We start from the raw sequence: 12715 nt of genomic DNA, 5'->3' as shown, positions 1-12715 counted from the left end.
TAGGATAAAGTAATCATTTTACCCCTCCTTACTCCACCCCCCCCCCCCCCCCCAAAAAAAAGCATCTGCTAAATGACGACAATGTAAATGAAAATGTAAATAGAGCATGGGGAAATATGATATATGGTTCTATGTAGAACCCATCTTGCCTTCCAAAGAATCATCAAATAACCCTTTCTTCCAAAAATGGTTCTTAGGATGTAAGAAATTATACATAGAACCCTTTGCCTTAAAAATAACCTTTGTCTTTTAAAAAGGGTTCTTCAGATCAAAACGGTTCTTGGTAGAACCCTATCTCTCTGCAAAGAACCCTTTTGGAACCCTTTTTTCTAAGAGTATAGTTTATGAATGTGTTGCAGGGCTCAAAAAATGGTAATTCATTCTTCAAACAGAGCCTGATTACCCTGAGGAGAATCTTGGTCTGACTGCTGAGGACGTACAGCTCGACCAAGCTAAAATGGTCATGTTATACTCCATGTTGTTAATGATGTTGATGATGTTGTTTTCTTCCGGTCTACATTCCTTCGCTATATTGTTCCAGAGTAATTTTCATTGTAAAGTTAGAGATGATGTGACAAGGCAGTAAAGTACAGTTGGATGACTAAGATAAAGAGAGAATCACATATTTTCTCTGTTTGAGAGAAAGATAGTCACTGCCCAGCTTTAAATAGGACTTTTACCAAATGAACCCCACAAACTCATGAAACAGAATCTATTTCTATGCCATTAGTAAAAGACTGAGTGTGGAACAGCATGATCTTTGTGATTAACTTCATAATGTCCGCTCTTTAAAAATGTATAGCTGCACAGTGAATTTGATCTCCATTGCCACTTGAACTTCTATTTCTCTCTATACATCCTCTGATGGCTGGCTTGTGTTAAGGTGGACTTTTAATGCATGTATATTTCATATATGTTCAATTAGGTTACAACTGTCAGTATGTTTTCCTGTAAGAGGTGGTGCATTTTTTACTCTTTCTCTCTCTCTGTGATGCTGTGAATGGGGAGTGGAATAATGCGAATTGCTCACTGACCCCTCTGTCACCGCGACAGGCTCAGAGATGACAGATCCCGTGGAGCCTCAGCCCAGGACATTACTATGGAGTCCCCAGGCCTTTCATCCATCAAACTAGCCATATTTGTTTTTCTAAACTGACGTTTAGATATTGCAAATGCCATTTAATTCAAGGCAGCACACTGAACAGTGCATGGAACCAGGCCGGTGATGGATGACTTTGACTCCTGTTTTGGGGAGACAGATGCAGAGGACTAGGCTTGGAGTATACTTTGCATTCAGACTTTGTATTCTCCAACTGTTCTCCTGTGCCTTTAGCCCACTCAGCACTCAAGGGGATAACAGCCATCTCCTTCAGACTCTCTCTCTCTGTGTTGCCCTGGAGACAGAAAGCATAACCTCTAAAAATAGCCCTGCTATATTTCTTATGTCTGCAAGTGTGTGGACAGATTTGCATAATGACTTGGATTAACCTTCAATCTCAAGGATGCATTTGCGCCTGTGTCTTGTAAATATTCTGACTGTAGCCAGCAGTGCGCTCATATTCTGCAGAGAAGGGATGTGTATTGTGACTCAGAAAATTGGGCTGTGATTTTGATATACCTGAACTGTGGACCAACTTTAACATTTTAGTTTTGACCTTTCGCTGTGGCCTTTTGGGTGATCACAGCTGTGATGGAGAAGCAGGGATGAGAAACAAAGCTAACTGGAACCAGCCAGGTAGAGGGCAGGGCTGCTACTACCGTCCAAGTCAGGAATACCGCACACACAGATGGTGACAATAGTTGGTGGTGGAGAACCAGGAGATGACTGGGGAACATAGCATTAACCAGCCTGAGGTTACTGCCTTCTGCTGTCCACCAGAGAATAAGACAGGGTGAGTGTGCTGTACCTCTAGACTGCCTGTGGCAGAGTAGGCAGCGTAGGAGAAGTGTTGGTCTGCTGTGGGGTTGTTGTTGTGGTTCCTGGGGTCACACTGACTCCCGCTTGGCAGGAAACACTCATGGCTGGCCCGGTCCACAATTCTGCTGGAGGAGGGGCCAGGCAGGCTGAGGAGGACACTGTAATTGGCCAGCTGGACGTCCGTCAAGCCCAGGTCTGTCCACTGTTGGTACAGGTGCTTAGCCCTGGCCTCATCGCTGTCGTCTGATATGCTAATGAAAGCCCTGATGGGAGACAGAGAAAGAGATGTAGTTATGAATGTCTGTTTACTACTGAGTGTGACAGGAATCCTGGCAGATGCTTTGGAAACAGATTTACCAAAGCAATTACTCATTATCAATTTGGCTAATTAACACATAGTTAATTTTAGTTATTATTCACACTACCGGTGTTCAGGATATCTGTGACAGAATAAAGTCTACTTTTTTCCATGATGTATTTTGAACCAGTCTTGGTAAATTGGTCTTAACCCAAAAGCATCAACAGGTCAAAAATGTCATAATTTCAACAAGAAAAAAATGAATTTGTCAAGCAACTAGTTTCCAACAAAAAAAACTCAATTTACCAGAATTTCTGTGTTAATATGGAAGACTGAAAAAAGTATCTCTCCTCTGTATACTAGTGGTGTGCGGCTAAATTGAAAATGTGGACCCAATAGTAAACCTTGTGATAAAAGCCCCAAATGTGGCACAGAGGTAGATGTATGTACCCTGAAAGGATATACAGTGCATTCGGAAAGTATTCAGACCCCTTCCCTTTTCCCACATTTTGTTACGTTTCAAGCCTTATTCTAAAATGGATTATATTCAATTGATTGAACATGATTTGGAAAGGCACACACCTGTCTATATAAGGTCCTACAGTTGACAGTGCATGTCAGAGCAAAAAATAAGCCATAAGGTCAAAGGAATTGTCCGTAGAGCTCAGAGACAGGATTGTGTCGAGGCACAGTACTGTGGAAGGGTACCAAAACATTTCTGCAGCATTGAAGGTCCCCAAGAACACAGTGGCCTCCATCATTCTTAAATGGAAGAAGTTTGGACCACCAAGACACTTCCTAGAGCTGGCCGCTCGACCAAACTGAGCATTCAGGGGAGAAGGGCCTTGGTCAGGGAGGTGACCAAGAACCCGATGGTCACTTTGACAGAGCTCCAGAGTTCCTCTGTGGAGATTGGAGAACCTTCCAGAATTACAACCATCTCTGCAGCACTCCACCAATCAGGCCTTTATGGTAGAGTGGCCAGACGAAAGTCACTCCTCAGTAAGGCACATGACAGACCACTTGGAGTTTGCCAAAAGGTGCCTAAAGGACTCTCAGACCATGAGACAAGATTCTCTGGTCTGATCATACCAAGATTGAACTCTTTGGCCTGAATGCCAAGCGTCAATTCTGGAGGAAACATGGCACCATCCCTACGGTGATGCATGGTGGTGGCAGCATCATGCTGTCGGGATGTTTTCAGCGGCAGGGACTGGGAGACTAGTCAGCTGTGCAGGGATGCTCCCCATCCAACCTGACAGAGCTTGAGAGGATCTGTAGAGAAGAATGGGAGAAACTCCCCAAATACAGGTGTGCCAAGCTTGTAGCGTCATACCCAAGAAGACTCGAGGCTGTAATCGCTGCCAAAGATGCTTCAACAAAGTACTGAGTAAAGGGTCTGATACTTATATAAATGTGATATTTCAATTTTTTGTTTTTAATACATTTGCAAAAATGTCTAAAAACCTATTTTTGCTTTGTCATTATGGGATATTGTGTGTAGATTGATGAAAGAAAAAAAATGATTGAATCAATTTTAGAATAAGGCTGTAACGTAACAAAATGTGGAACAAGTCAGGGGGTCTGAATACTTTTCGAAGGCACTGTAATTGATCATGCCAAAATGATGTAAAAGCAGATAACTGAGCCAAACCACATTTAACTTACATTCAAGGAATACTGATGTATTTTATCCTCTAAATCATGACTGATTCAATTTGTTCATGTTCATCTACCAAGAGACACAGTACTATGATGCAAAAGAACAGACATAAAAGACTGAAGCAGAATTTAGTTTTCTTTAAATAAAACCAAAACGTTTTACCCAGACCTCTTATTAACTTGGGATTTTAGTCTGAGCTTTGAACTTTTTTGTTTTAAATATTACAAGGAGAAATTCACTTTATCCACCCACTGTTGGTGATATTAGAAATAAATAATCAATTCCAGTTCCAAGACGATGAATGAAAAAAGAGGAAGAACAGCACATTGACAACTTTTTTAACAAGAAGGGTTAACCTGAAATGGGTAAATACAGGACTCTATCTGTTTGGGAGATAAGGTTCTGAGGACATTATTCAATGTCCCCATCAAATACAGACATCTAATGGAGTCTGCATAAAAGTCTGTTTATTTGACAACTAAAACACATCTCACGTCATAAAGGCCAAAAGAGACTGGCTAAAAGGACAATTATCTTAACCATAGTATTCATATTGTGTTTTACTGATCCCATTAAAGGTAAGAAGTACCAGAGCATTACACTGAAACTAGCTCTGTGTCACTGAATATAAAGACATTACATTACAATTCTACGCATTATTTGGTTTGACATTTCCAAACAGTATCTCTTGTTTTGACCTCAGGAGTGACACATCAAAATAACGTAGACAGAAAGACCCCCTGTTCCTGACCCTAGGAAAGGGCAAGTTTAGGAGGAAAACAGTAATAAATAAACCAGTCAGTCATAAACAGATCTCTGAACACCTTGAAAATGACATCCACCACCCAGCTTGGAAGATGAGTGAACAACAGTCAAACGCCTCCAGGGATTCATGAGCATTAGAATGGCCCCAAATACATGCTATTACACTTGGTTGAGCTCCGAATGATACAGTACGTTGGGCTATTCTAAATAGATAAGTGGCCCTAATTTGAGATACCAGAAATCTTCATCAGTGTCTCTGCCATGCGTTTCCTCCAAAATGTCAATTCTGGACCGTCAACATCCCACTTTCTCTGAATCCTGAACATGTTGGCCACTAAACACAAAGACGGCACTCCTGCAACAATCCAAAGGAATACCTAGGTTTGGATATGGATCATTTCTTACATTCTGCTGTCATCAATGGGGAGTTGCAGTCACAACTGTATTCCAATTCCCAATAATCATGGTAAACCAGCCTCGCAGCAGTTATGGTTAAGAACGAGTCATTCAGACATCACTATTAGGTGGAGGAGTCCACATCTTTGTACACCACTACCTGGCCTGGGTCACTGTCTCCTAGAACAGTGGTAGTTAAATACCATTTGGGAGGAGAGGTGGGATACGTAGGATACCTGATGTCATCACACACAGCACCACTTGAGACAACATGATTCACAGGACTGGGGCCCAAGTCCCACACCACAGGGTGCCACTCAACAGCTTGGTTGGCTGACTGAAGCCTCCTCACAGCCGGCGAAGAGAGCTGGGATTCTGACACACACAAACGCACTGGCTGCTGCTCCTGGCGATGGTCGAGACGCACTCGGCCCGCAGACTAGAAGATGGCAGAGAGCTCCGTTTGGGCCATCTGTTAGGGAGACTGTTATAGATAGATACATACACCCTGCAGACTAGGACCTACACTAAACATTCTCCCCAACAACAATATTCTACTCTACTTTAGAGTCAGCCGGGTTATTGAGTTGTCACTTGGGGTTGTTAATCCTACAAAATTCACAACTTCCCTTCACAAATACTGTAATGCGTTATGGGAAAATAAAAGCTTCTGTTTGTGTGGGATTGTATTTGGACAATCTTTACTGGAGGCATTTTTATCCTCCCAGACCACTATTTGAGTAAATAAATACCCAAAATAAGACCTGGCTCCTGGCTCACTGTTATTGCCATCTTGCTCTCCTAATTAAATGCATCTGAGTGACGGTGATTGACAGCTGGTGGATTCGTGTCTGTGGTAGATATGGTCACCGGGGGTATCTGGGGTACTGTCGACCAGGGCCTGGCCAATTGATAGAAACTGTCTTTGTGGCTGTTGAACCGTGGCATAATGCTATTATGGATGATAATGCTGGCAGGACCGGCCCCTGATCTTTAAAAAAGTGCTATAGCTCCCTGCCCCTCTATATCTGGGTCCCAAGAGAGGCTTCACTGTTGAAGCGCTGACAAAGGAAAAGATGGGAGATATCCCTACCTGGCCGGCTATACCCACCTGTGTTTCAACGCAGAGTGTCTGACTCCTCTATATTTCACCTTAAGATGAGGTGATCGACCGTACTGCATATTAAAATGCTAGACCAGTGGTCACCAACCGTTCGATCTCCAAGGCATTCCTAGTCGATCACCAAACATTTCTGTAAAAAACCCAACGATAAAGCCTTATGTTCCTATTTTTAATTGTTTTCATTTCACACTCTTTTTTTATTTGTTTTGCACATGATTCAGCTGCTCTAGCACCAGGAAGGCAAAGTGTTCCCATTTTTAACCATTTAATGTGTCTGAAGGTAAAACTCTGCCTACCCGGCAGGCCCAGAGAGCAAATCAAGTGCACCTATAGGCCTACCACTGGCCAATCAGATAGCTCAGATCACTGTGTCTGCAGTTTCCTCGAACGTACAGCAAAGTTATTACTGTGAGATTTCCAATCTTTTAAAACCGTTACTAGAGAGAAACTGTCAATAAAATACAATGAACAGCTGCTGTTTTTATGAGTAAGTTACTGTTTAAGTTGTTATTCAGCACTTCATTGTCAACACTTTTATAAGCCATAAAACATGCTTCTCCCTACTTCCACTCACGCTACAACCAGCACTGCAGCTGCAATGAATGAGTAGCAAAGTGTATCGATAAGCTTGCGTTGTTATTATTAGCGGCTTGTGTCTTTTTTAATATCGAGGAATAATTCACTTTCTCTGGTCATAGGAGTACCAACATGAATTAATGCAGAAATAATGCAGTGTGACTTAGTTTCGCCATCAGCTGGAAGACTGTGTGCCTTTTTTGGTCAGTCTCAGCGGAGTGACGGTAAGAGGCAGCTTCTCCGCTGCTCTCTCCCTCCCTCCCTTCAGACGGACCATCAGATGCAGGCCATCAGTCCAGTAAAATTTTTAAAAAAAGCAAATTATTATGCTCACTCACAAGTAATACAACAACATTTCGAGAGCTTGGGACTAAGGTTCTATCTGCATTTTTGTCCAAATTGAGTTATTGACACAGCTGTGTTCTGTTCAATGTTCTCTACCTATATAGTGCTCTAAATACCCCAATTCATGTTATAAAGTTCAATATAATAAAATATAAAAATTGCTGACACTTTTCAAACCAATGAGGGTTCGGAACTTTAAAGCCAATTATCTCAGAATCATCTTTTTGCAGATAGAACCTTACAGTTCCAAGCTCTCAAAATGATATATTATCAGTGTGATCATATACCGCAAATTTTGAAATATAATTTCAAAGTGGTCTGAGAAGAACAACATTGGCAGGGCAATTCAAGCATAGCCAATATGCAGTGATAATGTCTTGGGCCTGTAGCCTACTGCACAAACCTCATTGCTACAGAACCGTTTTTAATAGGTCCATGTTGCTTAGGCTTACATTTTTTTAAGTCATGTTTTAAAAATATCTGAGCGGTAGATCTCGGCTTGCATTTTGACTCAGACAGTGATCTTGACTCAGAAAAGGTTGGTGACCACTGTGCAAGACTTTTCCTCCAGCATAGTTGCTGTTAGTTTGCCATACTTGGATATTGTCTAGTTACAAGACTTGGTATAAATCTGTACTTAGGGCATAATGAGAAAAAGATAACAGAAAGATTATTATCTGTTATTATCATAATTTTGAACTGGGCGTCACATTTGCGTTGAAATGGAGCCATGACAACTGATATCATGAACAAATAATAGCCTAGTCCTTGACAATACTACACAGAAATGGACAGAGAGGACCGGAATCATCCACAGACGCTGATGTCAAAGCCTGTCGGAGGGAAACAAAAGACTGCTCTTAAACTCCTGATGAACCCTTCAGATGAAGGCGAGCGTTTGTCTTTCAGCACGCAGCCCCAAAAATAAGCTCCTGACATATCGTACACATCTGCATGGGTAATGTAGAACAATCAAATCTAATCAAATCAAATTGTATTTGCCACATGTGCCGAATACAACACGTGTAGACATTACCGTGAAATGCTTACTTACAGCCCTTAACCAACAATGTAAAATAAAATAAAACAACAACAACAAAAGAGTGTTGAGAAAAAAAGAGCAGAAGTAAAATAAAATAACAGTAGGGAGGCTATATACAGGGGGGTACCGGTGCAGAGTCAATGTTCGGCTAGTTGAGGTAGTTGAGGTAATATGTACATGTGGGTGGAGTTAAAGTGACTATGCATAAATAATTAACAGAGTAGCAGCAGCGTAAAAAGATGGGGGGGGGGCAGTGCAAATAGTCCGGGTAGCCATGATAGGCTGTTCAGGAGTCTTATGGCTTGCGGGTAGAAGCTGTTGAGAAGCCTTTTGGACCTAGACTTGGCGCTCCGGTACCGCTTGCCGTGCGGTAGCAGAGAGAACAGTCTATGACTAGGGTGGCTGGAGTCTTTGACAATTTTGAGGGCCTTCCTCTGACATTGCTTAAGCGTCTCTGTGATCACATCCTGCAGCTGGTAATGGATCCATCCAACCTGAGAGGAGGTGACAACACTGTGTTTAGTGAGATGGAGATAGAGAAAAGAAGGGTGTGCCAGACAGCTCCTTTGAACAAAGGGAACATCCATATTTGGCGATAAAAGCCATCAGTTCAGGTGTAGAACAACAATGCGAGCGTAGAGTGTGTGTTTCCTATGTTCTGGGGCATGAGACATACAATATTTCTCTTACACAATTAAAAGGCTAACATAATGCATATTTTGATGCACATTTCATCGACTACAACTATTGTTCAATGTGTTTGTTTCATGTGAATATGGCTGTGTTTGATTACAGGGAACAGAATCACCATGAAATACGTGGCCCGTTTGTATGTACATATGTATCAAAATAAATGGTTGTAGAGCATGTATTGTAAATCAAATATATGCATCATTAAATACTGTGCTGCATTGCATTACATATTCACGCACACCAATAAAATCCCTTTCCATTGGCTCTACCCTGCTTTACCATAATATAGCATAATATGGTATAATATGGTATAATAGATGTCTAAGTGTAGCGTTAACACCATTGCATGTCACCATTTCAGTGTCAGTGTTCCTAACAAACATTTAGGCCTAACGGCACAAAGTGTTTTATACTAAAGTGTGCCCAATTTGCTGAGACGTGCACCAATAATAGCATTTTAGAAACACAGCTAGGAACAAGGAAAAACTAAATCTGTTTTTGCTGTGAAAGTCTCTTCCACCGATCTGCCAGTGTTTTTGTCAGAGGGAGAATATCTTATCTCCAATCCAGGAAGTTATCCACAGATTCTATTCATCTGGAGTAGCTCAGTGAGCCGGGGAGCGCAGGGAAGAGGAACAGAGGTAGATTCTAAAGATAAAGTAAGACAACCTACTCTTGGTGAGAGACAAGCCTTAGAAACTACTGCAAACCCTTACAAACTAAAACCTCACATGAGCACACAGTACACAGCACACCAAAGTAACACATGTATAATATGCTTATGTCCCTAACAAGCATACCAACATAAAAGCATGGATGCGCTCACACACTTATGCAGCCTACATGCACAGCGCACGTGCACACATACACAGATCTGCCTGGTTGGATAGATATTGGATAGACATTCGTCACCGTAAGCAAGCAAATAAGTAAGGAGGACAAGGACAAATTCCCTTGACAATCAATGCTGAGAAGACACATCTTTGAAGATATGGCCTTGGTGAAGAGCCTTCTCTTCCACCAAGCAGGAAGGACTACCTCACTCCTAGTGGACTATCTGGCTCAGGGCCACAGCCTTTGAGAGCTGTGTCAGTTTGTCAATGAGATGTACCCTTCCTGTATCAACCCAACAGAGCTGCCCACTCCCCGCGGACTCTCTAGTGTCCAAAAGGCCGTCAGTAAACTGGCATCAGGACAAGCATGTGTGTGTGTGTAAGGAGGTCGCTTTTCCCTGGATTACAGTAACTCCTGCCCTTTAGCCTCTCTTTGGCCCCTCTGTGTTTTAATCACTGGCTCTGGCTGTTAGCACAAATCCACCCCCTCACAGAAACTCCAGTGGAGGACTTAGCATTCTGCAACACGCACTGCTCAATGCCTCAACCCACAGAGGCTCAAAGGGAGGGAAATAAAACATGACCACAAATGCACGTAGAACACAAAATCATGTTGGGTTTAGGTAACGTGTCCGGTTTTACCACTCTCAAAGCCCTACGTAGTCTTTCTTTCCTCTTTCAACATAATCAGGCCGACAAGTCTGTAGGAGAGGAAGGAAGTTATTGAGAGTAACAATGTAACTCCTTTTTTCAAGGAATCAGAGAAAGCAAATCCCACCGCCCTAATTAAAATAAAAAATGGGCACAGGAATTCCGCTTGGCAGAAAGTCATCTCTGCAGGTGAATGTAATAGAAATGCTTTACAGAGGGAGGGGACTGAGGGAACGAGAGAGAGAGAGAGAGAGAGAGAGAGAGAGAGAGAGAGAGAAAGAGGGAAGAATCACTACATGGTGTCTCTAGATGTACTCTCCCTCTTTAACTCTCATATTATGTCTAAAAAAAAACATAAAAGAAACAACCACATGGCATTACTGGTCAATTTGGCAATTCATAAGATATTCATTCAAATCTGATAGTAAAAAATTATGCTTTTCATCATTCATTATTTAAATGTGATGAGGTCAAACTGACCCGTAGGATAAGATGTTACCCAGTGGAGTGGTGAACCACACACGGAAGATGAGAAGCAGAGCTTGAACCCCATATTTTAACTGTCCGCGGTCAAGAGGTGTCTTTTAAAAGATAGAATTGCCAACTGCTGCCTGAATCCCATGGGAGGGCTGCAGACCTCTTTATGAATACATATACTGTGCACGGATCTTCAAGGATTAATCACAGCTTGTTTCTGCTTCACTGCATTGACCACTGGCTTTATGATACACTATGACTAACAATACAATTTGACATTTGCACATTGTTAGACAGGCCTACTGTACGCCATGTTAACAACCATGTCTACCCAGTGATCCATGACATCAATCTTTTGCATTATGGGGCTTGACCCAAACCCCTACCACATGTCATGTGTTCACATTGCATTAATGTTCTGTGTGTGAAACGGATACATTAACATGGAAAGCTTCATATCAGCACTGGGAAGGAAGGCCTGCGTTGCCTGGTAAAGAAAGAGGCCACTGCCAGATACAGAAACTCCTCTCTGCAGACAGATGAATAATCTTGGATTCAGGAGCTGTGCTTCACTTTCATATTTCTGGCACACACACCCTGCCCAGGCACACACATAAGGCTTGAATGTCACTCTGTGCTTCTGGAATTCAAAGCTGCCTGTGAGGAAGTAACGCTAGCCCTGGTCTTGGTGCTGTGCAGCTGAATGCCTCCAGAGTGGCTACTTAGCCTCAGACGTCTTTCTTCCAATCATCAGAAGTAGGACCCAGTGACCATGAACCCACCAACAACCAAACCCTCCAATAGCAAAGACCAACAAGGAGATCAGCAAGGCAGTCAACCATCTCTAACTTTGGAACAAATCCAACATATTGTTCCAGGAGAATAACTTATCATCCAGTATTGTATTTCAACTCTCTTGAGTTTCTCATAATGGGTTTCTCCTCATTCTGTCGTGAGTCCTATCTATCAGAGTGACTCTCATTGGCACAGAGACTTGGGTTTGAGAGACTGCTGCATGCTGGAGCCTTGCCAAAGGAGATGTGAAATGACTGGAGCGTAAATTGGGATTCAGAGACACAGTATGTCAACGGGACACTAGCCTTCAGTGGCTGTCCAGCCTGCAGTAGAAGCCCTTGTCATTGACATATAGGACACTACATTCTTTAAATAATCAGAAAGCATATGGTGGCTGAATCAGCTATGATTGAACAGCAAGTGGCTTATTGCAATTCCCATAATCATTGTGCCATGTGTCATAGTGCAGAATACTGATAATTATGATTGATGATCAATGAAAAACAACATTTTACAGCCACCTGCTAAACCATATTCCCCACATTATTCAAATCAGAATGAGCAAAGACTCAAGCTGGGATTTTGGATATGGCTTGGAGCTACGCTATGGTGACCACATTTAAAGTACCCAAATGCGGGACAACATGATGATTTTGCAGGACATTCGCAGGACAGTGTAGACTATATGAATACAAAATGTTGGCCACATTCTTCATGTCCAAACTGCATCTGCATGCCAATCATTTGATCTCAATCCGTTTCATGGGAATATGCATTTAGATCTTATTCAATCACTTTTTCGTGAGCAAATTAAAGCAGATGGTGTTAACAAACTATATAGCTATCCTGTATTTTGTTTTCCTTTGAGCTCCAGCAGCACTACACCCTAAAAGCCAATTTTAGGGTATCCAATTGGTAGTTACAGTCTTGTCCCATCGCTGCAACTCCCGTACAGACACGGGAGAGGCGTGCGTCCTCCGAAACATAACCCTACCAAGCCACACTGCTTCTTGACACAGTGCCCGCTTAACCAGGAAGCCAGCCGCACCAATGTGTCGGAGGAAACATTGTACAGCTGGTGACCGAGTCAGCGTGCACTGCGCCCGGCCACAGGAGTCGCTAGTGCGCTATAGGACAAGA

The 12715-nt window shown here is 42.4% G+C and overlaps 1 protein-coding gene across 1 annotated transcript in view; it reads right to left on the bottom strand.

Moving 5' to 3' along the window:
* naaladl2 (N-acetylated alpha-linked acidic dipeptidase like 2) overlaps window positions 1-12715 on the bottom strand; it is a gene marked incomplete at its 3' end in the record, with an annotated part of 270856 nt that overhangs the window by 153871 nt on the left and 104270 nt on the right. The window contains exon 3 of the mRNA XM_084163867.1: window positions 1908-2181. Coding sequence (XP_084019993.1) covers window positions 1908-2181 — 274 coding nt within the window. The remainder of the gene's footprint in view (window positions 1-1907; window positions 2182-12715) is intronic.

Source organism: Coregonus lavaretus, assembly GCF_964263955.1.
Source record: "Coregonus lavaretus genome assembly, chromosome: 6".
In the NCBI taxonomy this organism is placed as follows: domain Eukaryota; kingdom Metazoa; phylum Chordata; class Actinopteri; order Salmoniformes; family Salmonidae; genus Coregonus; species Coregonus lavaretus.
The sequence above is the reverse complement of the archived record's forward strand: the minus strand, read 5'-3'. Positions and strand labels throughout refer to the sequence as shown.